Source organism: Topomyia yanbarensis, chromosome 2 (assembly GCF_030247195.1).
Source record: "Topomyia yanbarensis strain Yona2022 chromosome 2, ASM3024719v1, whole genome shotgun sequence".
Classification (NCBI taxonomy): Eukaryota; Metazoa; Arthropoda; class Insecta; order Diptera; family Culicidae; genus Topomyia; species Topomyia yanbarensis.
The window spans coordinates 26,144,544-26,171,153 of NC_080671.1; the positions used below are offsets into that span (position 1 = coordinate 26,144,544).

At 41.9% G+C, this 26,610-nt stretch overlaps 3 protein-coding genes across 3 annotated transcripts in view; 1 reads left to right on the plus strand and 2 right to left on the minus strand.

Moving 5' to 3' along the window:
- Positions 1-4,377: 4,377 nt before the first annotated feature.
- LOC131678857 (uncharacterized) lies at positions 4,378-5,162 on the plus strand. The gene has a single exon (XM_058959267.1). It carries the CDS (start codon positions 4,459-4,461, stop codon positions 5,125-5,127), a length of 669 nt encoding a protein of 222 aa, XP_058815250.1. The 5' UTR covers positions 4,378-4,458; the 3' UTR covers positions 5,128-5,162.
- Positions 5,163-11,735: 6,573 nt separating this feature from the next.
- On the minus strand, positions 11,736-17,018 carry LOC131679367 (uncharacterized). The gene has a single exon (XM_058960079.1). The coding sequence runs from the start codon at positions 17,016-17,018 to the stop codon at positions 11,736-11,738; it is 5,283 nt and encodes a 1,760-aa protein (XP_058816062.1).
- A 2,870-nt stretch (positions 17,019-19,888) lies between these two features.
- LOC131678856 (guanine nucleotide-binding protein subunit alpha homolog) overlaps positions 19,889-26,610 on the minus strand; it is an 83,084-nt gene continuing 76,362 nt past the window's right edge. Inside the window, exons 4-6 of the mRNA XM_058959266.1 lie at positions 23,374-23,505; positions 23,174-23,313; positions 19,889-22,998 (exon numbers count right to left, since the gene is read on the minus strand). Coding sequence (XP_058815249.1) covers positions 22,641-22,998; positions 23,174-23,313; positions 23,374-23,505 — 630 coding nt within the window. The 3' untranslated portion in view covers positions 19,889-22,640. The remainder of the gene's footprint in view (positions 22,999-23,173; positions 23,314-23,373; positions 23,506-26,610) is intronic.

Genomic DNA, 26,610 nt, shown 5'->3' on the forward strand with positions numbered 1-26,610 from the left:
CATAATTTAAAACACAAATAGAACACTGCTTCTATTTTTTTCATTCACGCAGAGAAATAAGGCATATTCGAATCAAATATTTTGCGACTTTGATTCTAATTCAAAGATTTTGTTGAAACAGAAAGAAAATTTCTTTTTTTCAAATACCAAACATTGTTGATACAGAAATACTAGCACAAGTGACAAAATAAATTGCATTTTGATTCTAAAATCCCTGCAAAAAACAAGGCATATTTGTATTAAATATATAGAAACATTGATTCAAATTGAAGCATTTAGTTGAGCAAAAAAAACTAGGAGTGGGTAATGTCCGGGACATAACCGCGGTGTTGACGTAGGACTAAACTTGGGCATATCATATGACATTCATGGATAATTTGAACCGATGCACTTTTTGAATGAATGTTTACTGGAAATTTCATGTCGAATGAGATTGCCACATTCACTGATTTTCTAGGACTTGCAAAAACCTTCGGGTTTGTGGATTAATTTGACAAACATTTGCTTATATGAATCACTGGTACATGTACAGAAGAATTGACAGGCGCAAACTCAATCCAAGTTATTAAATGGAACTTTCTAATTCAATTCTTTCTCCATTATGTTTTCATCCTAAAAAGAACGGTTTGCAAATAACTATTTTTGGTGACACCAGACGAGAATCCTTTCTAACGATTCGAACCTTGCCCGAATTCGCTTCTGCTGCGTACATACACGAACATTCCCCTTTCGTAGCTCACATCGAATGAGTATTGTATATCGCAATGCGATCTCTTTTATAAACTTCTTAGTGCAAATGGAAGTCCATCCTTTTGTGCGACAAATGGAAATATTTTCATCATTCTTTTTGGTGTGGCTTTCGCTTAGTAGCAGGGTTGCCACATTCACTAATGTTCTTGAAAAAAATGCAAAAAACACCAATCAAAGCAGGCTAATTAATGCTTTTACAAAATCTATCAAAATTTACGGTAAAATCTACGGAATCTACTACACAATTGTTTTGATTATTTCCCAACGAATCGCGCAAATATCTGTTTGTTCCGTACAGCACAGCGCAAATAATTGACGTTGGAAAACAAATCGGCAACTTCAGCTGCCAAACACTTAGACACGATCGAAGCATTTTTCCGTCAATGTCACTTTTCTGACTCAAATTTTTGTAGGTATTTTCTTGCTTCCGTCCAATTGGTCAGTTTATTAGTTTTATCGTACATTTTTCGGATATTATTGTAGAAAATAACTAACCCGATAAGAGGGAAGTTATTTTCCAAAGCACGAAATGGAAATTTCAATTGTAATTCTTCTGAGAACGATTTTGTGGTCCTAATAAGAACCGTTTGTTGTCAATATTATTTCGCCGTTTCCCGCTCGGCATGATGATTATTCGCTTGGTATGGATAGCGCACAGATTGGTATCTTCCAACAAACTAACCAGGCAGGCCTCGCTGGCTTCCTAGAGGGCCATTACGGCTGAGCTCCGGAAGAGTAGATCGGTTTTGAAATGCTGTGCAATCTCACAGACCAGGCACTGGAAGAGCAGCTTGCGAATTAGCGAAGACTCCATATCAAGAAGACTGGCAACTCTGTCCAGAATCCGGAGACAGTAACAGCAACGCCACTTGCGGGTAAAGGTGGTACTTTCCATAGTGATGCACACACACATATACATTTTTACATAAAGCTTCCTCCCTTCTTCCAATAGAGGCGCTGTAACCTTTGTCGCTTCTCGTTTGTATGGGGGAAGGAAAGAGATATCAGTCTTCTTGATTTGGAGTCTTCGGAATTAGTAACTCTGTCCACTTCTGAGAGCGATGAATTTCACGCAGGGCGACGACAGTTCTTGGTTGGCAGCGATAAGGCAGTAGCTATGATTTGGTTGGTAGTCCAAATGCAGCTTCTCGTTGAGCAGCACACGTACGTGTGTTCTGCTCTGTGGCTTAGACACGTCTGGCTTTAAGAAAAACTGTTGCACCCATATTTATAGGTTCTAGCATTAATGTTGATTCGCATTAAAAGTAGTTTTTGAACTTTTTAAACAAGTTTTACATAGCAAACAAGGTATCAATAGCAAGCGTTGAACGTTTTCCTTTCGATTTATGAAACAATATTAGTAATTCCTTTAGTAGGAGAAAACTTATTAAGGTTCAAAGTGTTCGTAACGCATCCGTTTTGAAAATTTTGAAATGATACCCAGTATAGTAAAGAAAGACGTAAGTCCTACGTCAAAAAATGGTTGGTTCAACAATAGTATTTGAAACAAAAATACTGCTTTTAGATTTTGAAATATTGCTTGAAAATGATTTGACTGTGCTTGGTTCGATCTCCGCCATTTTGTTGTATCATACAAATAAAGAAATGGACGCATCGGAGGTCGAGAGTTTAGACGATTTGGGAGATATAAATATGTAAAAATAATCGTCGTGAGTGCTTTCATAGGTGAGGAAATTTTTTATTAATGGAATAATACGTATGAACCTAATATTATTGTTTTTATTCCAGAAAAATTGGTAAACTGTCAAAATAGTGAAATTTATCGAACGTGAGGTAGTGGAGCTAGGTACAGCTTTTTTAAGCGGAAATGGAAAAGTTGTCATTTAGAACTTGTAATTACGCAAATTTAAGAACATAGTTTTAAAACAGAAAATCTAGAACCTACGTTTTAGGCACAAAGATTTCGCGCAGGCTTCTAATTTTGCTCACAATCTAACGCAAAGTTAAAAAAAAAATCTGAAATCACTTTGTTTCTAAAATTCATGATATATTTTTTGAATATCTTGAGCGAAATTAGAATTTGGTGCAAAATACGAGCACCTCTGAATAGAAGAAACAAACAGTAATCAAAATATTAATATTAATTACACCTTTTTTGAAAACAAGAAAAAGTTTTTTGATTTAAATGGATTTTTTCATTGTTTTAAAAAGAAAAGCATATTTCAACTAATAAATAACATGCTGTATTTCAAAAAAAGATATGATAGATTGAAACAAAATTATTATTGAATCTACACAAAGTCATATGAGGGCTTTTTAGTAGAAACAACAAACATTTTTTTTGGAATCTAATAACCCATATTTTTGAATCTAAAAAAAATGTAATTGGGGCATGTTCAGCAGTGTTTCATTTCTAGATTCATAATTTTGGCAGTTCTATAATATAAAACTTAAAATTTTAAAACTAGAACTTGCTGTCCCCAGCAGTAGTTTTCGCGGGTGTTCCATTTAGTTTAAAATTTATGTCTCGCGATGCCTTTAGCGATGCTGCATTCAAATTTGTTTTTCCCCAGTCTATCGGGTCTAAGTGTCTGTGCTGAGTACTCTTCATGTATTTAAAACACAGTTCTAAACGTGTTTTAAAATCAGCAACAAATAGAACAGCATCGTATAACAGCTTTAAATTTTAAAGCAAAACTGTTCGAAATTATAAAACAAAACGCTCTGCTGGCGATGTGAATGTTTCAGTTCCAATTCTACTTTGAAACTCCTATACAAAATAAAACGCTCCTGAACATGCCCTTATGCGAAGCCGTTCTATTTGTTGCTGATTTTAAAACACGTTTAGAACTGTGTTTTAAATACATGCAAAGTTTTCAGCAGAGACACTTAGAACCAATAGACTGGGGAAAAATAAATTTGAATGCAGTAACGTTGAAGGCATGGCGAGACATGCATTTCAAACTGAGTAGAACACCCGCTAAAACTGTTGCTGGGGACAGAAAGTCCAAGTTTTAAAACTTCCAGTTTTATATTATAGAGCTGTCAAAATTATAAATCTAAAACTGAAATTCTCCTGAACATGCTTTCAGCATTGCGATCGATCTGTTTTAGTCGGTGATGTAAAATGGAACAGCCCATATTTATCGAATACTCAGAGCATGTTCAGGAGAGTTTCAGTTTTAGATTTATAATTTTGACAGTTCTATAATATAAAACTGGAAATTTTAAACTGGAACTTTCTGTCCCCAGCAGCAGTTTTAGCGGGTGTTCTATTTAATTTAAAATTCATTTCTCGCCATGCCTTCAGCGTTACTGCATTCAAATTTATTTCTCCCCAGTCTATCTGTTCTAAGTGTCCCTGCTGAAAACTTTGCATGTATTTAAAACACAGTTCTAAACGTATTTTAAAATCAGCAACAAATAGAACGGCGTCGTATAACAGTTTTAAATTTTGAAACAAAACTGTACGAAATAATAAAACAAAACGCTCTGCTGGGAATGTGAATGTTTCAGTTCCAGTTCTACTTTGAAACCTCTATATAAAATAAAACGCTGCTGAACATGTCCTGTGGCGGGTAGTATTCTATGTTTTTTTCGAAGCGTTGCTTTATACTTCGATGTTTTATGAGAACTGTCAAAATATATTTAATGTTTGTAAATAATTAACCCAACACACCGGTTTCAGTTTTTTCGCTCGTATTTTTCTGGTTTCCATTCCAATCTAGGTTTAAACCATATTAAGAAATGGAAACACCACTGTTCCAGTTCAACCCAGCTGACCGGGATCTGGTCTACGAACCGGCCGAGGACACTTTTCTGCTGCTAGATGCACTGGAAGACGAACTGGCCGCTATGAAACGTTTACGTCCACTGGTCTCATTGGAAATTGGCTGCGGAAGTGGAGTCGTAATTAGTGCATTGGCCAAAGCTTTGGGAAACGCAAGCGGATGTTTTCTTGGAGTGGACATCAATCCGCATGCGTGTCGGATGACTAGAAAAACGGCCGAGGTGAATCATTGTGATTTGAACGTAATCAATATGGATCTATTGAACGGATTTCGACCCGGATTGATTGATTTATTGGTTTTCAACCCTCCGTATGTCCCAACTTGTGGAGAACCCGGTGAGAGATTAGAGGAACAGATAGAACAGTTCGGTGCGGAAGGATATGATTTGGTGAAGTCTTGGGCGGGAGGCTTGGACGGAATGGTTGTGACAAATAAGATTTTGAACGAGTTGGATCGATTGCTGTCCCCAGTTGGGGTGTTTTATCTGCTACTGTTAAGGGAAAACAAACCAACCGAAATCATAAGGAGGCTGGAGAGTGAACATTTTAAAGTAAACATTGTCAAAGAAAGAAAAATTAGAGGAGAGCATTTGTTTGTTTTAAAGGTAGCCCGAAATGAAAGTTAGCTAGGAATAAAAGAGAAAGTACATTTGTTTCAGTATTTGTTCGTTTATTTATTACTTTAGCCATGTTTGTATTTGATTTATGTATATATACACTTGATGATATAAACCATAACATATGACAAAATGTTCCTTTTCTCAGCGTAAATTTACGTACTATTTTGTTAGATTTCTTATCGTTACGCTTTGTATTTGATATTTTTATACATTTTAGAACTATACCTTTGTGACATTTAAATGTATACAATCCTTTTCGTATCCACAAATATACAAATAAAGTTTTTAATAATAACATTGATCAACAACTAATAAAACGTATAAATATGTAGGTAGTTATTTACCACTGTTAAAAAACTAAATGAAATCATCTACTCGTTTCGTTCCGTAAAAAACCAGCGGTAAGAACGTATGCCCAAGCATTCCCTTGGAAACGATGTGTATGTTTTTAGTTTGTCTTTTTATACATATAGAAACCCATGGCACGCTTAGATTTTTATTGTTAGCAGTGAAAGCCACGTGGTCGGCTGGTAGAGCGTAACTGCGCTATTGTAATTTAGGTTCAGTATAAAAGAAGTTACCCCTGAAATGGACTTTTTAAGCATTTTGGAAACACTAATAAAATGTGACTGCTTCGAACTCCGTATGTGTTACATGGCCGGTAAGGCTGTGATTTTAGCGTGGCTTAAATTTTTGGTCTGAACTACTTTCTACTGCGCGGCACAACATCGATTTACAAATAGCTACTACCGAAAATTGAATCAAGTCCTTTCCTCTTAACGGTTGTAAATGTTTAGCAAAAACTTTCTATTAACTACCGGTTGACGTTTAAAATACGCTTCCAAATGGTCGATTTAACTATAGTTCGGTAAAATCAAGTCTTATACGGTTAAATTGCGTTCGTGTGCTAGTTCCTAAGGTCGTATATTTTATTCCTAGTTGTTTAAAAACGGATTCTCCAAAAACAATGCTGTAAAAGGCACAAAATTAGCCTTTATTCGAATATTGTTCTATGTGTATTTAGCAGCGTAAAAATTTCGCCTTTCTTCGAAGAACATGTGCGCGATTTGCAAACCGATATAAGCAGAACATTTAGTGGTTATTTTACTCTACCTATAACATTGAATGAGTTGATGCTTGTGGTAGTAAAAAAGTGGGGGTGATGGAAAGGAATGATAGTGAGTATACTGTTGTTTCTTGTTTCATCTGTTATCCCGACGGCAATTTGCAAGACGGCGACAAAAGGATGATTGTAAATGCTTTACTTATCCTGCTCATCAACAGTGGAGGGAGACACCACTCTGTTCTTTGTCTACGGTACAGATTACTCGTTATTACAGAACTTAATTCTAAATTGTGGTTCAGTTAATATTTACATTCGTAATGGTTTCACTACAAGTTTCTAACTTTCTACAGTGTCGCTGGACTTGATGTATACTCAAAGTATTTACGTTTTTGTTATCATTAATATGTACTGTAAAAATCGCATTTTAATTCCATAACTCTTTGTTCGTATTATAACTGTCATAATAATCATTAACATTATTTTTGGTTTAATTAAATTGAGAACGGTGTGCTTTCTCACTTCGTTATAGTTTATAGATCGAAATTTGAGGTTCGAATTAGCTGTCAGAGATAAGCTTTTTGATAGTTTTGCTTGAGAGGGACGTTGTTATTAGAAGAGTAAAGGTAACATTCGATACAGACCATCAATTACGATCCTTAAACCATTAGGGCCGAGTTCTTCACCCTCGCTTAGCGTTTAAGCCAAAAGGTTAACACATCGGTGAACGTGGTTTAAACATTAAGCGAGGATGAAGAAATCGACCCTATTTCAGTAAACTAAGTATTTAACAAGGATCCTATTATTACCATCACCTCACCTATAGAGTGGTATTACAAGCCTCATAAGATGAGGTGCCTCAGAATCATCATTTTTAATCACCCCACGCAAAATGTGTAGCGACTAGAAAAATTAATCTTTCACTACAAATGTGATGGTTCTGTTTAGAACCAAGTGTAACCTACCCAGGTTACCAATAAGTATACGAAATGCGTCCGGCTACCTGATAAGCATTTAAATCTTTTTAAATGCTACTGCAGTGCCATGAAAATGCCTTTTACTGCTGTTGTGCATTCAGAATGAAGCCGAAATTTCGCCATCAAAAATCGGAATTCCGACTCCAAAAATCGGACATCGAATCTCCAAAGTCAACAATCCGATGTCGGAATTCCGGTATCGAAAATCTAAGGTCGAATATCCATCGGAAGTCGAAAATAAGACATCGGAAATCCGACATAAAATCCGACCTCGAAAATCCAACGCCGAAATTCCGCCGTCGAAAATCCGACGTTTTCAATTCGGGAAAATCGACATTTTCAATGTCGGAATTTCGACATCCGATTTTCGACTTCTAATTTTCGACGCCGTAATTTCGACGTCGAAAATCCAATGTCGGAATTCCGACATCGAAAATCCAACGTCGAAATACCGACGTCGGTATTTCTACGTCGGATTTTCGACATAGAATTTCTGACGTTGAAGTTTAGATGTCGGGATTCTGACGACGGTTTTTCGACGTCGAAAAACCGACGTTGGAATTTCGTCGTCGCGATACTAACGTCGAAAATCTGGCATCGATGTCGGAAAATCTGAACTCGAAATTCAGACGTTGAAAACGTCGGATTTCTGATGTTGGGTTTTCGACGGCGGAATTCCGGTGTCGGATTTTCTATGTCAGATCTCTGATGTCCGACTTTCGACGTGGGTTTTTCGACATCGGATTTTCGACACCGGAATCCAATGTCGAAACTCTGAAATAGGCTATTCGTCGGAATTTCAGCTTGGATTTTTGACGTCGAATGTCGAAATTTCAACGTCGGAATTTCGACGGTTTTTCGATGTCGAAATTTTGTCGTGGGCTTTTCGACATCGAAATTCTGACGTCGGAATTCCGAAGTCGTATTTTCCACGTAGAATTTCCGACGCCGAATTTCCAATGTCGGGATCCCGTCGCCGGATTTTTTGGCGGATTTGCGACGTCGTAATTCTGCCATCGAAATTCCTATGTCGGATTTTCGATGCCGGAGCTCCGACTGTCGTATTTCGGCGTCAGAATTCCGACTTTGGATATTCGACGGCAGTAGTTCAGACGGAGTTGTCTTTTTGACGTCGGAATTCCGACGTCGGATTTCTAATGTCGTATTTTAGACGTCGCAATTCCGACTTCAGAATTTTGACGTCCTCCGACGTCGGTTTTTCATGTCAAAATTTCGTCCAATTTGTGTCCAATTCCTCATTTTGGCGTCGGAATTTTGAAGTCAATATTTCGATGGTGGAATTTCCACGTCGGAATTCCGACATCGGATTTTCGACGTTGGATGTCAGATTTTCAACACCAGATTTTCGAAGGTGTAGTTTATGCGTAGGACTTCCTACGTTGGATCTTCGACGTCGGATTTTTGATATCGGATTTTCGAACTTCCGATGTGCGACGTCAGATATTCGACGTTTGATTTTTGATATCTGTTTATTAGCCTCGGAATTTCGACGTCGGATTTTTGATGTCGGGTTTCCGATGTCATATTTTCGACTTCCGATGAATTTTCGACTTCCGATGAATTTTCGACCTCAGGTTATCGACGCTAGAATTCCGACGTCGGTTTTTCGACGGCGGATTATTGTCGTCAGAATCCCAAAGTCGGATTTTCGATGTCCGATTTTTGGCGTTAGAGTTTTTAATGACGAAATTTCAGCGGCGGATTTTCGACCTAAAAATTCCGATATTGGATCTTTGATATCAGTTTTTAACGTCGGAATTCCATCAGATTTTCGACGTCGAATTTTCGATGCCGGATTTTTGAATTTCGGTTTTTGATGGCAAAAATCCGGCGTAGGATTTTCTACGTCAGAGCTTCAACGTCGGACTTTCGATGTCAGGTTTCCGACGGCCTTTGATTTTCGACTTCCAACTTTCAACGTCAGATTTTCGACGTCGTAATTTCGACGTCGGATTTTCATTGTCGGTTTTTGAACGTCGAATTCTCGAATTCGGAATCTCGACGTCAGATTTTTGGCGTCGGAAGTCGCTGTCGACATCAGAGTGCCGACGTCGGAATTCCGATGTCGGATTTTCGATGTAGCAATTACCCACAGTTTATAGAGAACAGTTGCGCAGAGTAAATTCGAAAAAAGTCTACCTATCGCGCACAATTGGAATCCATCTCTGATACCTCTGCAGTAAAGCTGGAATCTAATTTTGGTCAATAGGAACTTTTTTTTGCTCCACTCTCCGTACTCTTTGCGTACCTTTATATTAAGGCCTTTGGGAATAACGACGCCGGATTTTCTACGTCGAACTTTCGGAGTCGAAATTCGACGTCAGTATTTCGATGTCGGATCGCTGCTAGAGTACATCAAGCAGAAGCGAACGCCAGTTTAAATCTGGGGGCACCGGCAATGTGTTTACATTTGCTCGGACAGGAATTTCGGGCCAGTTCTTGCTCGAGAAGCTGTCGGCAATTAAGTATGATTATAGGTACTATATTCATAGTTAGGCGGAGACACTGAGCGGAGCCAATTGAACATGTCAAATACCGGAGCCAATCGAGCATGACGTCACATAACATGTTCTCTTTGGATGTATATGTACACTTAATTTAAATTACTGGGCACAGTAAAATTTTGCTGGGGTTTTGAACAGCAAACCGTTCGGTAATCAATTCAGTAGAACAATTCGGTTACCGAACTCCGCAATCCGTTCTATCCAAACGTCAAAAAATACTGGCAAGTCAGCAGTTTCCTCTGAAAAATGGCGACTTGACAGATGATTTGCTGTACCTGTTTTGTAAGTTTTTGACGAGGTTCGGTAATGTTGGTACAATCAGTCAGTATTTTACTGGATAATGTTCATGTACCGAAAAGAACAGAAGTGCTGATAAATTCAGTTAAAAATTTTGCGGGTTTAATCAAATTATTCGCAAAATTACTGAAAATCGCTAAAAAATGAAAACTTTACTGCAATTTTTTAAACAATCTGCTGACAGCTCAGTAAAAAATTCACTTTACTGTGCAAGTCGTCAAAAGAAATTACTGAACAGCTTTTGGCTGGCTTAGTGTGTGGAAAAGGTATTGTGATTTTGGTCATAACTATTTTACTCTTATCTCGTATAGAGAAACGAAAATAAACAATTTTTTTCTGAAACAAGAAGATATATTCGCACAAGTATGACATCCTATCATCAAATCTTCGAATTGTTTGTTTATCTATTCGTGTATGTAAAGTTCTTACTAACGACAACAATGAAATTATTAAGCTAGAGCTTGAACATTTACATGGTGTTCCGAGAACAAAGGAGGCTCTTGGCCGATTCTTTTTAGCCGTTCACAAACTCGGTGATTGGTGTGAGACAGCTTAAAGCTGAAAATAATTTTATTAGCATCAGGTGTACAGTATAGTACATTTACTTACAATTTTCGGTAATGAACCACAACCGTTTATGAATCAAATGAATTTCGTCCGTACTAACATGTGCTAATCTGTGATTTTAGGTTTAGGTTAGGTTTACGAATTATACTTTTAGACTGTACCGTAACTTACTGTGATTAGCTTAGGATGTATAGTTTTAGAATACAATACGCATGTAAATCTCTATATAAGTTTTAACTGAACTGATAATATCTCACTGTGATTAAACCAATTTAATAGAATTCAGTTTTTCTCCTCCGGTGCACGATGCCTTACTCAGCGTTTTTGATAAAGTGACAGCTATCCTCCCGCGTCGGGTAACGTCATCGCCCACGGATGACGTTTCAGTCGAATGACAGTACTGTTCAGCAACAGATACACCACCAAGAGCAGTGTTGGCAGTAACATTCTCCCCCCGTAACACTGGCCAATGGTCCCAGTTTTACCATCCAACTCAACCTCCAACACGGCTAACTTCGATACCGGTCTACGCAATATCCCCCTCGCAGTCTGAACTATCGCTTGTCGAACTCGTCCGTCTTCCGCTATCACGACATCTTTGATTTTCCCGCGCGTCCAGCCATTCCTTCGGACCTCGTCTGCTATGAGGACCAAATCTCCGACAGCCACTGGTTTCACTTCTCCGAACCACTTCATTCGCTTAGTCAGCATCGGAAGATATTCCCGTATCCAGCGCTTCCAGAAGACGTCCAGCTGACGTTGTATTTGGTTCCAAGAATTCTTCACGGCAGAGACAGGATCACTGAGCGGTACTGCAGGCTGACGAACACCAGTGGAACTTCCCAACACGAAATGGTTAGGAGTCAGGGCTTCTACTTCAGCAGCATCTAGGGGTAGGTAGGTAAGTGGCCGGCTGTTCACTATACCCTCGGCTTCCACAGCTAGCGTCACCAGCCCTTCGTCGTCCAGTTTCCGGTCGTTGTTGTAGGCTGCTTCCATGGCTGACTTTATGGATCGCACCATTCTCTCCCACGCTCCTCCCATATGAGGTGCAGCTGGTGGGATAAAGACCCATTTGGTAGATGCGTTTGTGAACGTTGCTGCTAATTCTCCATGTACGTTCTCGAGTTCTTTCCGCAGCAGTCTTTCGGCACCTTGGAAGTTGGTACCGTTGTCGGAGTAGATTTACACCGGCGCTCCTCGGCGACAGATGAAGCGACGGATGCATTTGATACAGGACGGTGTGGAAAGACTGTGTGCAACTTCCACATGGACAGCACGGGTGGTTAGACAGGTGAACAGACAGATCCAGCGTTTAACCGAGCTCCTTCCTACTTTCACCAGCAACGGTCCGAAAAAATCAATACCGGTGTAGGTGAATGGTCGAGTAAACGAGGACAAGCGGGCCAAAGGCAGCGGCGCCATTCGCGGAACCTTCGGAGTCGCCTTCTTCACTTTGCACCACTGACAGACGGTCGCAGCTTGCTTCACCACTCTCCTTAGTTGGAAGATGCTGTAGAACTGCCGAATCTCGTTCACTACCGTTTCAGAATTACCATGACGAAAGGTACGATGGAAATCATCTACAACTAGCGTCGTCACCGGATGTTTTCTTGGGAGAATCACCGGGAACCTAGCATCGAATGATGTATGCGGTGCAGCTCCAATTCTTCCGCCGACGCGTAGCACGCCACACTCATCGACTGTTGGTGTCAACTGATACAAACTGCTCGATTTAGGTAATTCTGCTTGTCCTCTCAAAACTGCAATCATCTCATCTGGATACTCCTGCCATTGCGCAATCCACACAAGCGTGTTCTTCGCCTTCTTCAGTTCCTCTTGACTAAGATGCAGCAATTCCGGCGTCTCTCCTCGACATCTACGCCTACAATTGCCCAAGAAACGGTGTACGTATGCAACTGCGCCTAGCAATCGTCTCCATCTAGAGAATCTAGAAAATTCTATCACAACCTCCGGAATAGTTGACCCCTGGATCAGAAAGCAGGGTCTCAGTTCCTCTTCAGGCACCTTTGAAGGTTTCGGTTGCTTCGGCCAATTCTCCTCGGCAAGCCGAAGAAATTCGGGACCTTTAAACCACTCGTCGGTTGCTTCCGGGCACGGATTCTTACCCCACTTTGTTGCGGCATCTGCAGGATTTAGCTTACTGGGGACCCAGTGCCATTCTGCGAGGTCTGTCGTTGTCAATATCTCCCCTACTCGGCATGCTACGTACTGCGTGTACCGACGATGATCGGCGCGTAACCAGGCCAACACTGTGGCGGAATCACTCCACAGAAAACGCTGCTTCACCTTCACGCTGTGATTCTCCTGAACAAACGACACTAAACGGCTGCCCAGAACTGCTGCTTGTAGCTCCATGCGAGGAATCGAGAGTGGCTTCAGCGGTGCAACTTTCGTTTTGGCCGCGACTATCGAGCACTCTGCTTTGCCCTCCGTGTTGATCACTCTGAAGTACGCTACGGCGGAGAAAGCGACTTCACTTGCATCGACGAAAACGTGCAATTGAAGGTGATCATACACCTGCACATTCGCTTCCTTGAAGTAGCACCGTGGGATCCGCAGGCCTCTGATTTTAGGGAACATACCGGTCCACCTGACCCAACGATCGAATATTTCTTCAGTTACCTGATCGTCCCACTGCAATCCTGCTCGCCATACATCCTGAAGGAGAATCTTTCCATGAACGAGAGACACACTCAGCAATCCCAGTGGATCGAATACGCCCATTAGGCATTTTAGCATCTGGCGTTTGGTTGGCCGCTTACCGTTATCTATCACCAGTTGTATCTCCTCTTTAATTTCCATCGAGAACAGCAACTCATCCTCTGAAGTCTGCCAGAGCATGCCCAACACGCGATCGCCTCTGTCCGCTGCGTTCAAGCATAGGCTTTTGCTAGGGTTAGTGGACGCCTCCTTCAGTCCACGAAGAACTCCAGCACTGTTCGATACCCAGGTCCTAAGATGAAATCCTCCTTTCTGGTGTATAGTTGCAATTTCCCGCGACACTCGCTCGGCTTCTTCGTCATTCTCGAAGCTATCGAGATAATCATCCACATAGTGGCTTTTCAGAATTCCCTCTACTGCTCGTGGGAAACGGTCCGAGAATTCTTCCGCGTTTTTATTTTTAACGTACTGCGCTGACGCCGGTGAACACGTGGATCCAAATGTTGCCACATCCATGATGTAAGTTTCCACCGGTTTTGTTGGGTCATTCCGGAATAAGAAACGTTGAGAATGACGGTCCGGCTCGCGGATCAACAGCTGGTGGAACATTTCTCGTATATCTGCAGACACTCCTACTTTATATTGCCGGAACCGCGACAGAACTGCTGGAAGCGATGTAAGTTGATCCGGTCCTTTAAGCAGCATAGAGTTCAGAGATATTCCATCCACCTTTGCTGCTGCGTCCCATACCAGTCGAACTTTACCTGGTTTCCGGGGATTTGTCACTGCTCCTAGCGGCAGGTACCACGCGCGTTTTGGGTCTGCTCGTTCTAATTCTGCCTTCGTAGCACAATGCGCATATCCTTTCTGCTGGTACTCCGCTATCTGGTTCTTCAGATTTGCAGCCAGCTCTGGATCTCTCATCATCTTGCGCTCCAGACACTCAAACCTCTTGAATGCCATATTGTAGCTATCCGGAAGTTCGATGTCGTCGTAGCGCCACAGTAGACCTGTTTCGAACTGGTCACCTACTCGTCTCGTCGACTGCTCCATGGTGCTCCTAGCCCGCTTGTCCTTGTCAGATTCAAGAACTATCGACGGCTTCATTCCTGCATCTTCCATTGAAAAATATTCCTTCACCGCAATATGTAAGTCCTGGTCGCTGGCGCACTCACAGGCATGGTAATTCAGTGAATGCGTTCCCTCCTTACCACTACCGCCGAAGATGCACCATCCTAGTCTGGTTTTCACTGCAACTGGATCGCTCTTCTTGCCTTCCTTCACTTGCAGCGGGACAGTGAGGTTCACGTTGTTAACGCCTATCAACAGACGGGGAACAGCATTTGCGTAACTGACAATCGGTAAACCTTGGAGGTAACGATAACGTTGCGCCAGTTCACCGTAATCTAAACTCTGTTCCGGCAAAGTAAGCTCCTTTACAGTACGGATATCATCAATAATGAATTGTTTTGCGCTGCTAGCTCCTCTGATCGTAATTCGAACTTGTTTCGAATCCGATTCGACACGGGTGACGTTCCCTGTCCACTTCAGGCACAAAGGTGTTGTCCTACCGTCGATTCCCAGTTGCTCTACTAGGTCGTTCTCGATCAGCGATAGATCCGAGCCATCATCCAGAAAAGCGAAAGTTTCGATGGTAGCTCGCGGCCCTGAGATGGCGACTGGTATAATACGGAATAGAAGAGCCTGCTTGCTTTGCCAATGCATGTGATTCTGTACGGTAGACGATCCTTGGGTAGGACGACTAATGGAACTAACTCGATCAGAATGCAGGAGCGGATGATGACGATACTGACATCCTTCGATCACACACCGTGTTGCGTTTCTACAGCTTCTCCTTCCATGCGCATTAAGGCAGCTTCGACACAGCCCGTTATTTTGCGCAAACTTCCACCGGTTATCTACGGTATACGCTTTAAACACAGAGCACGCTGATACTCGGTGCCCTGGTTTCTTGCAGCACGCACACACCCGTTCCTTCTCGCGCACTGTCTCCTGAAATGACTCCGCTTCGCTCGTGTGGGTATTCACAGCTCCCTTCTGCCTAGGCTTCTGCTGATAGCCGCCGTCCTCGCCAACGTACATTGTTACTCTGCTAACGGCAGTGACGACCCTGAGCATGAAGTCCCCGAACACTTTAAGGTTGACCACCGCATGCTGCTGTATATGATCCGCCCATTGCATCTTGGTGTGCGCAGGCAGTTTCCCCACTAACTCCATCAGCAACGTGGGATTGGATAGGTGCTCTTGTTGTCCAGCGGCTTCCAGGTGATCACAGAGACTACGCACAGCTATACCGAAGTCGATGACTGTCTCCAATCTTTCCGCTTTCGGCGCCGGAACACTGCGCACTTTCTGTAGTAGAGCACTGATTAACAATTCAGGTCGTCCATACAACAAACGAAGGGTATCGATTACATGCGGCACTGATTCAGGAAGCAACAATCTACTTTTGACAGATTCATACGCGGGTCCTTTCAGACAACGTTGAAGACGCGCGAGATTTTCGGCGCTATTATATCCACACGCTAACGAGCTATTCATGAAGGTGCTAATGAATATTGGCCAGTCAGCTGGGTTGCCCGAAAACGTAGGTAGATCGCGGGGCATCACTTGACGCGCGGATAACTGCGAGGGGGAGGGAGTAAATTGATCAATAATCGGTAGTCCCAGCGGAGGGGGAACTGTTCCGATAGATAGCACCGGGTTTATTAGCGACGGGCCAGAAATCGGCGTACCCGCGGGTGGGGGAACGAATCCATGAATAATTGGATTTGCCGGTGGCTGTAAGCCAACATTCGTTCCGGACAACGGAACGGGTTTTGTTTCGATTGGAAGCACATTCGCTCCCAACGACGGAATCGTGGTCGTTGATGCCATCGTTCCAAATTGTTTGATAATTTGTTGGAGGGAGTGTTCGAATTTTGATGGTACAGGTGGATTAATAATTGGATCACAAAGTGGCTTACCTTCACGTGCTACGGGGGGCACTTGGGGTTCGACATTACCTCTTGTGTTGACTACCTCTTGTTGTACCAAAGTTGATTTGGGGAACGCGCTGGTGTACTGCTGCTGTTCCCGCTTAGAAAGACTCTGAAGGTTGAATGGTTTTACTGTTGAATTCAACGGTGGTTTGTAGAAACTGAACCCATGGTGTTGTCTTCCTTGCTGCACTGTTGTATCTGTAGCCGGTTTTTCCGAAGTAGGCATATTGATGTTAGCTGCAGCGTGCTGGTACAAATTGCTTCGCTCCGAGTCCTTCGGGATGCGTGAGTTCTGATTCAGAGAGGCTGCTGTAAAGTCTGCCGATTTACCCACCGGCGGAAGACCATATGCGCCTTCACCCTGATCAGTGCATTGCTGCTTCCACTGCTTTACCCTTTCTAGACTCGTCCTTCTGCTGACCCTGCTTCGGTTGCTAGCCATCTCATCCATTTCGTTCTGCTCCGCTTCCAGGATTGCATACTTCTCGACGAGACGTTTCTCCATCGCTTGTTGCTCTTCCAACAGCTTCATTTTCAACGACAAACGTGCTGCCTTAGCGCTGGATACAGTTGTTCGGGAGCAAACACTCAGCGGCAAACAGTGGGCGCAGGTCCACGGCCGTTCAGCAACCGATGCAGTCACTTCCGCACATGACATATGCCACCATCCATCGCATTGATCGCATTGAACGCAATCGTCACTTGTCTCCGGACGATCGCAGCAAACGCAGCTGGAAGATTTATTTTTCTCTGGGGTTTTATCATCCGTGGGGTTATCCATTGGATCCGTGTTCGACTCCATTGAAAATGTGTCGAAAATTCGTTAAGTTTTGTTCCGAGAACAAAGGAGGCTCTTGGCCGATTCTTTTTAGCCGTTCACAAACTCGGTGATTGGTGTGAGACAGCTTAAAGCTGAAAATAATTTTATTAGCATCAGGTGTACAGTATAGTACATTTACTTACAATTTTCGGTAATGAACCACAACCGTTTATGAATCAAATGAATTTCGTCCGTACTAACATGTGCTAATCTGTGATTTTAGGTTTAGGTTAGGTTTACGAATTATACTTTTAGACTGTACCGTAACTTACTGTGATTAGCTTAGGATGTATAGTTTTAGAATACAATACGCATGTAAATCTCTATATAAGTTTTAACTGAACTGATAATATCTCACTGTGATTAAATCAATTTAATAGAATTCAGTTTTTCTCCTCCGGTGCACGATGCCTTACTCAGCGTTTTTGATAAAGTGACAGCTATCCTCCCGCGTCGGGTAACGTCATCGCCCACGGATGACGTTTCAGTCGAATGACAGTACTGTTCAGCAACAGATACACCACCAAGAGCAGTGTTGGCAGTAACACATGGGATGCCAGTGTTTTTTTCCCTGAAATAAGAGCTGCCAATTTTCCGGCTTTTGTATCCGCCTAACTCTTAATGTAGTAACTCTAAAGGCGATTTCGCTTGAACCCGAAACTGAGTCAGGTTCTAACCCCAACCGCTGTCAGTTCATGCATTTTGACAGCAGTTGGGGTTAGAAACTGACTCAGTTTCGCTTCAAACAAAAACCACATAAGTATGATGAGGGCGGATCGTTGGAAGAGCATCTGCTGATGTTTGACAGAATAGTGCCCGTTTTGCAATCGGCGAACATAAGCTTGGAAGAGCGTTTGATCGTTTTCTAACTGCTCCAAACAATGCCGCGGTCTTACGGTCAGCTGGTGACAGTACTCGAGGCTCTTTCGGGTGATCAGTGTACGCTGATTTTGAACAAGCTCCGTAGCCTTCGCTAGTAAATCTTTCGAAAAAAGTGCCAATCACCCCGTCAAACCATTCGGAATTTGATTCGAAATCCTGAGTGGAGTCCGTATGGATTCCAACTCAAATGCAACAATCGATTCCGAACCCGATGTGACTGAAGGGCTATTCTTACCATGCTTCTGCTTTCAATGCGGAGAGATATGTTGCTAACCTTCCGGCCACAATCAAAGAATTACGACAAAGCAATGAACGGCCGGAGTGGAAAGTGGCCGTCGATGAGAAACTCAAATTTTTAGCCAACAGCGAGACATGGCATCTGGTAGATATCCTGAAAGGCCGTCAACCAATCGGCTGTAAGTAGGTATTCCTTCTGAACATTAATTCGGATGATCACAAAAAGTTTGCCCAGCGTTATGGGTATGATTTTCATAAAACGTATAACCTGTGATCAAGATGTCGACTGTGCGAATTACAATGACTTCGTAAGCTTTACTCAACAGAGTCCTCACTAAGGATATGCATCAGTCCGAAGGATTTGTGCAGGCTCAGCAAATCAATCAATGAACTGAAGCAATCTTCAAAAACAAAAATGGAACGACAGATTCGATGAACTCGTGAAGCGAATTGCATGCAGAAGATAGTTGCTTGTATGTACGCCAAGGGAAATTCGGCTCCGTGTACCTTGTTCTGTACGTAGATGACGCTCTTAATATGTCAAAGAATCTGCAAGAAATTGAAGCGGTTATGCGGTAGCGACTATGGGAGTTTCGTATGAAGGATCTGCGCGAAGCTCAGATGTTTTTGGGTATCCGCATCGAGCGAGATGTCAAGAATAGAAATATGAAGCTGAGACAGCCCTGCTACACAGAGGCATTTCTTAAGCGTTGCAGTTGCAGAAAACATCAAAAAAGAAGAAACTACAGATATCCTATCGCGAATTGATAAAGTGCCTTACATATCTCATGGTAACAACGTGCGCTGATATCAGCGCTGCTGTATCATATTTCAGTCAATTTCAGTGTAATCCTATCTAATAACACTGGTCCTACACCAAGAAAATAATACGTTTCTCGAGGGGAACTACGCAATATGGTTTGGTATACAGAAGAGATAAATCGGCAAAGCAAATAATTGGTTTGAACGACGCAAATATGCGCAATGAAGCAATCAACATTGTTGATGTTTGTATTTCCGTCATTGACAAGAGGCCTAGCGTCGGTACATAAGCCAACGGCGTGTGGATTCACTGCTGTTTTCAAAAGAGGACACGTGTGTTATCCGCGACGCTATCTGGTCATTTAAAGTTCAGGCGTTCAGGCTGCCTGCACCGGCTAGCGGAGTCGTCGAAGAAAGTAGAATGTAAAGCACACATCCTTAATTACCATCATCAGTGGCATCGACGCGTCGCGAAGGTTCAGGCATAGGAATCTGGACGTGATTAAAAGGATTTGGGATGAGAAGTTGGATATCGGAATGAAAATTACTGACCGTGGTGTCCGTAAGTGTTAAGAGTTTTGCCTTGAAGGGAAGCTGGCAATAAGTTCGATTCCTAAAATAGCCAAAAGAAAGTCATCGCAAGTGTTTGATCAGGTTTACGCTGATCTTTGCGGACCAATGTGAACAACGTTTTCTGATGACAATGTTCGAGGATTATATAGTCGTTTTATCATCGTTTATTTACTGGACAAAAAGTCGGAATCCCCCGGGGAAAGGTTGCTGAGTACGTTGGTGGAAAACCTTTTAACGGAAAATCCCACGTTACCGCTCGTAAGACGGAAATGCATACGCTAACAAGAAGTTGCGAGACTTCATTGTCGAAGAAGTCATCAGGGCACCATAGCGTATACAACACAGCAGAACGGTGTAGGTGAGCGAAAGAATCGATCACTGCAGGAAATGGTGATGACGATGCTCCTGGATGGTGGCTTACCCGCGTTCCGTTGCCAAGACTCCGTATAACAAGTGCTACGGGCGGCAATCAACGCTTCGCCATTCGATAGTATATGGTTTTCCGGCCTGACGTCAAGCGGGGAAAGTTCGGCCGCACAACGCAGAAGCTACACGGTTCATTGGATACTCTGACGTCCACAAGGGTTACCCATTTGTTAATACGATGACTGACAAGATCCACAATCTGCCCTGATGCAAGATTTTTAGAGATGGACGACTAATCTTCACACAGGTCTGAGTTGTGGTTGACAACCGTCGAGAGTTTGCCGATTTCAGAAATGAAATCAAAGCAGCAGATAATGGAAGAAGAATCGGCCAATGATGGCGAAGAAAGAGTGAATGAAGAAAGTGAACGAGAATACTATTTTGATGTGAATGATTTTGGCCCGAATGAGATTCGTTTCTTGGTGAAGGAGAAGAACGCCGAAGTGTCCAGTAAAAAAGGCAGATGTGAGAGCCAACAAATTCGTCGCGAAAGCAGCCTGTAATCGAGTCGATTGTCGCATTATGTTGTAGACATTGTCATGCAGAAGCCGGAGAAGTTAGTGACTTCGACATAAATCTGAGCAACTACATCGACAAGCCATCGGTTGCCAAAGTAGGTCTTAGCGATGCGAAGCCAGCAAGAATGCCCATCGCTCTGGGTTATCTGAGAGATGAGTATAACGTATAGGATAATACAGTATAGTATAGACGACGGTGCGACGAATGTTGGGATTCTGGATGACCGGTGAAAATATTCCAAGCGGGCCGAAAATTTTTGCAACTTCAGCGTTCTTTTTGTAACGATCTGTGTGTGCTCTGTCGGTTATTCGGGATGATGTGCGGTATACAAGATGTCTTCATTAGGATCCCAAATGAAACATAAAATACTGATGACCTTATTTGCTGCGTAGTCCGAGAGGGCAGCTTGTTTCTCTTGATACTGTTGTGAGATGTGCTCTAGAAACTCTTAGAAATTCGAACACCATTTGTGTACAGGCAAACAACCTCGACTAAGTAGGAGTTTCAGCTGACGTTGGGCTTCGATGGCTTCTAGTGTTATTTCTGCTCCGGTACGAATATCGTTCATATACACCTCATGTTTTACGACACGGGCAGCGATTGGCATCGCTTCGGTTTCTTCGTTGACTAACTGAATCAAACATATTCAGTTCCAAAACTTGTAGCGGGTCGGTCCAGAATATCCTTTAGTAATGTTGGTCGTCTGATGCCACAAGTATCTTGCAGTACATTTTTGAGATGTCCGCAGAAAACGGAATCTTATACTTACGAAACCTCAGCCCAATGGAGTACAAACCATTGTGAACCACTGAAAAGCACATCGTTTTGAGACAGATCCGATCAGGATGATTTAGCGCTGGTGTCAAAAATAATACGACATTTAGTTGTGGAGCTGGATGGCTTCGTAACGGCATGATGCAGCATGTAGTAGTTTTTCTGGGATATTGTCCAGGACATGCACAACTACAGTTAGAAGTAGAGTTACATGAACACATTGTAGGTATAGAAGAATCCGCATAAGCACAATAAGGATCGATAATGACGAACAAACTGTGGATCCTCTCACGTTAGAGGAAGTTAGAATGGCTTTTCAAGAGCGGAAATGGTAAGGCTGTTGGAAACGACGGAATCACGGTCGGCAGTGATTGTCCGTTTGCATGAAGTAATCTACTGTGTGATCGGGGTGATCTGAGTGGAAGAAAAAATATTTTCGACTGGTTGGGTAGCATCATACACCCTACCTACAGGAAGGGTCGTAAGCTTCAGTGTAATATTTATATAAGCATAACGATCTTCAATACCGCCTAAAAGGTACTCTCCCGTGTTCGGTTTAGCAAACCGCGCCCGTTGCCTAAATCATTTGTCGGGTAATACAAAACAAATTTCGCGATGGACAATGGTCGATATTTAAGGGGCAAACTATCGAATGCTTGGTGTGTCTGAGAGAATAATTCTACACTGAACCACTGACGTTCAACCTGAACGATTTTTACGCCAAAGGATCTCAAGGAGTTTGGAGTTTTGCATTGGAGGGTTTTAATCGACTTTCATACAAATTAATTTGTATTAAGTTTAAATGAGACCTGAAAATGTAGTCTCTTAATACTAATGTGAATGCTTGATGGTAGACATTTTTTCGAATTAAGTTACCGTAACTCTTCTATATGGCAGTTTTTGTTGAACGAGATTCGTTTAAACAATGCACGGTTTTCAAACCTGAAGGAAACCCTCGAGGCGATGGCATTTATTCTGTCTATTCGGCTACTTTTCAAAAGTATGGTTGAGGTTTACAATCCTGCCTGAGCACTAGTGGATTACTTCTATCTTCTGGAAAAGATATAAACGCCCTACCGGATAGAAGAAAAAAATCTTACAGTTTCTACTCTGCTGTTGAATGTCGCAAATATCATAAATCTCTTCGTAGCAAAGGAAAAGTGGAAATCTTTTGTCGATAGAAAATAAATAATAGGATGCTATCCAACGTATTTCACCTAACAAAACGTAACTAAAGTGGACTTTTTCTTGGATGTCGCTGCTTTCCGTTTTCTTCCTATACGATAATTAATAATTAACAAAGAACTGAAGGCTGGACAGGCGACCCTTGCAAGTTACCTTTCGCGACAAGTGAAAGCAGTCGCACTCGGAACAACTACAACATCTAATAATAACCACCAAGCAGCTCACTCACTGCAGCATCAGTGCCGCTAGGTTCCGCTGCAGAATCGTATCCTTGACTGAGCTGAACACGACCTGGATGTTCTGCGTGTCCACCGCGTTGGTGAAGTGATGATAGATTGGCGTTTTGGTGTTTTTCCGCACGTTCATGAACATCTGCAGGATAAAGTTCTGCACGTCCAGTATCGAGTGCGGGTTGCCGGTGAACTGCGGATAGTACCAGCGGATGTCGGTGTTGGGATTTTTCACCTTCTCCTTGAGCAGGTCGGTCTTGTTCAGAAACAGGATGATCGAGATGCCCTGGAAGGTGGTGTTATTCACAATCGTGTCGAAGATGTTTCGCGATTCCTCCAGGCGGTTGGTTTTCCTGCAATGGGAAATTTGTTATTGTTTAAAAAACTGCTCTGCGATAAGATGTTATTCTAAAACAACATTATTGGGTAAAGGTCATTTCTAGCCAATGAACTTCTGGATATTGTAAATGGAACATTCTGGGGAATTGTCTTCTGTAAGTTGGTTCTTTCGTAAACATAGCACAGTACCTGTCCTCCGCGAGAACCTGATCGAATTCGCACGTCGACACCAGAAACAGTATCGAGGTCACCGAACAGTCGAAGCATTTGGTCCATTTCTGCCGCTGCGTCCGCTGTCCGCCAACGTCGACGAACACGAATGGAATGGTCTGTAATGATCAGATGTTTGAGTAGTGGTATTATTTCCAGTTGCACTGATTTTGTCTTACCTGTATTCTAATTGTAAATTCATACACCCCCTTGGTTGCTTTGCGACACCGTAGTATATCGGTACGTGTGGGAACGTAGTCGAACCTCGCTATCCGATCTAATTCTTCTAAGAAATACTTCACTGAATCACTCTGCAAATAAAGGAAAGGAAAATATATTGTATTGTATACAAGAAATGAATCGACCATTGAAAAGCCTTTTAACCACAAATATAAATCAGATCGACGGGGTACGGATTTGCTGGAATAAATTGAATGAACATGGTGTTGAACGTTTTCACGGATTAATGGCAAAACCGCAATACGCCACCTTTCATTAGTGCCATTGACTGCATATTCCTATGGCTAGTATGTGAAACCAAGTCCAAAACCTTTGAAAAAAATGAATAGTGTATGGAACGTATCACCACTCTGACGCCAACGTGCAAAAGTCATACATAACTTCTAATCGCTAAACAGTTGCACGGCAGCAGGTTGTTATAATCTATTATATCCATGTCTTTTCTTGCCACAGAATCGAACCGAGACTCCGGTGCAATTGCTTTTCCTACAGTCGATCTCCCACGCGTAGATGCAGAAACCGGCTTTTGCACTACTGCCGCCTAAGAGCCTATTAATCTCGGCAGGCCCACCTTCTTCCAGTGCAATATGGTTGACGGTGGGTTAACTGGTAAGCACCGATGCAAAAGTGAGCTATTTAATTTTGTCGTTAAACGGTGGGATTTAGTGTGTCAAGTGTGGGAAACACTCTTAAATGGTGTGTGGTACCGATGCAAGATAATCTCATTCACTGCTGTGTGATATAAGAAGAGTATTATTAGTTTAAGGTACTACATTGATTCTTTGATTACTCGTCCTACAGCCGATGGATTACGCTTATATCACCATCAATATTTTTTCTATCGTTTTGAAGAAGCAATATAATAACGGAACTGATGTGAAAAATGAGAAAATACGAAATGAGTGTCTCAAACTCGAACAAGTTTAATTTTTTTTTGAATTTTCATATAAACGAATAAAAATACATGTATCCTCTAAATAAAACTTCTATCGCTTTGGGACACGTTTAAATATGATCCAACTTCACTTAAATATTGCATAATTGTTTCATAACCTTGATTGATTTTATGAACAGTGATAGACAAAATTCCATTGCAAAAATAACTCCCACTTAACGATACATGCTGACTCTGACACAAAAGATTTTTAAGATGAGTTGGAATCGAATCGAAGACGATGGATGCCAAGATCCATATGTTGTAGGAGTTCAGAACAAACAGTTCGTGATTGTGAAATATCAGAAATTAGAGAGCTTTAGAAACATCCTCACGAACAGACAGGCAAACAGAAGGCAAACAGACAGGGAAACAGAAGGCCGATAAGTTGAAAGCGGTTTTGGTAGCTCTGAAGGTTAAATGTATCCCTCCATGGAAATCGACGAAGAGCGAAGTTGACGCATTTGCGTTAATAAGCTTTAATGCCTTGGATATCGATTTGGTAGTAGTAACATATTAAGGGTAGAATAAACCAAAGCGTACAGTGCAGTGTATGTTGACGAAATTCCAGAAGCTCAGGCTTAGAAATTGTATATTGTATGGGGGTTCTCTTATATAATTTGTTTTTCGAGAGTTGACCTACTGGAGCTATAGAGCTAGGTTCTCGGAAGGGTTCCCCGTCAGAATCACACACCACTATTGCAGACGCGACAGGCAATGGCGCCCACTAAAACACTGCTTTAGGCCAATTGTAGCGGGCCGTGATTCTGAAGGTGATATTTATTGTACGGTTCAGGTATGTACGGGCGTAGGGACTTCGCGATCGCGTGTATCATTGCGAAGGGTTCGAGCGTTTGAACATTAACGTGTTCGATCGCGTATTTGTATGTCATGCGCCAAAGTGTATGAAACTACGCGTGCATAAATTCTATTTTATAACCGTGTGCCTTTCGCATATTCGCGTGTGTTCTGGAATGATTGCGCGCGGACCATGAATGTAATACTTAATTTTTCGTGCACGATTCTGATTCTAGAAGAAGGTTCTTCCATAGACGAATTTCGCGCCAACTCAAACAAATGTTGACAGCACCTTCTGAGATTTTAATGAAATTTTCTGTACATGAAGACTTTGTCACAAAAAGCCACTTTGCATACTTTGGTTTTGCAAAAATGATCTAGACGGTCTTTTGAAAAGGGCCAAACTTTTTTACCAATTTTTTTTTCGAATGGCTAGTCTAAAAATGACAAGTTCTACAAAAAAATGTTGTAGGAGTGATTTTCACAAAATTAGTCAAATTTTTGAAAAAAATATTTAAAAAATTCTTCATTGACTTCTACACTTAAAAAAATCGATTTTAAAAATATAAAGACGATTTACAAAAAAAAACCCATTTTTGATATGGATGAAATTATGTTCCCCATCTATCGTCAAAAATTCAAGTCAAGTCAATCATCTCAGAATCCATTTTCCCAGCTGCTAGTTGCCTGATACATGCAAAAAGTATCAGTAACGAATTTGGTAAATACTTGAATGAAGTCTGGAAGATTGGAAGATCGGAAGACTGGAAGACTTGAAGACTGCAGTTCATTTGTTCCTCTCAAAACTGATAAATTTCTGAAATTTATTTTATGTCTGATGGAGCAGCAGTACAATACAAAAACCCGTTTTAATCCACCTAGTGGTGCAATTGTGCCTTTCTCTTTTATCTAAACTACGATTCCATGGCTATGTTTAATATAATGGTGGAACTGTCTATTAGATACTCTATGCGATTTACACATACGTACAATGAATCGACAGCTACGAACTTGAGTTGCTATGTGTCGACGCTGAAACTCTTGAAACCAGCGGCGGATCCAGAAGAAGGGGTTCGGGGGTTTGGACCCCGCCAAAAATTTTCAAATTGTTAAGAAATTTTAATTTTTTGCATCAAAATCATTTCAAACAAAATTTTTCACTGGTTTTTCAGACCCACAAGGAAAGTTTATTTAAGAGGTATTAGAAAATTTTATTCGCGTAGAAGGCGGTTTAGGGAAGGGTGGTGAGTGATGTGGGGGAGGGGGGGGGTGCCCCTCACCGTATCCCCCTAACTACAACCCTGTTAAAATACAGAAAACCTATGTATGTCAAAAAAAATAGATTGACGATGTTCAGAGTGATTGCATAACCTTTCTATAGCAGAAAGGCAAAAATGTGAATTTGCTATGTGTCCGCACTCTTAAACCCGTAACTCCGGAACCG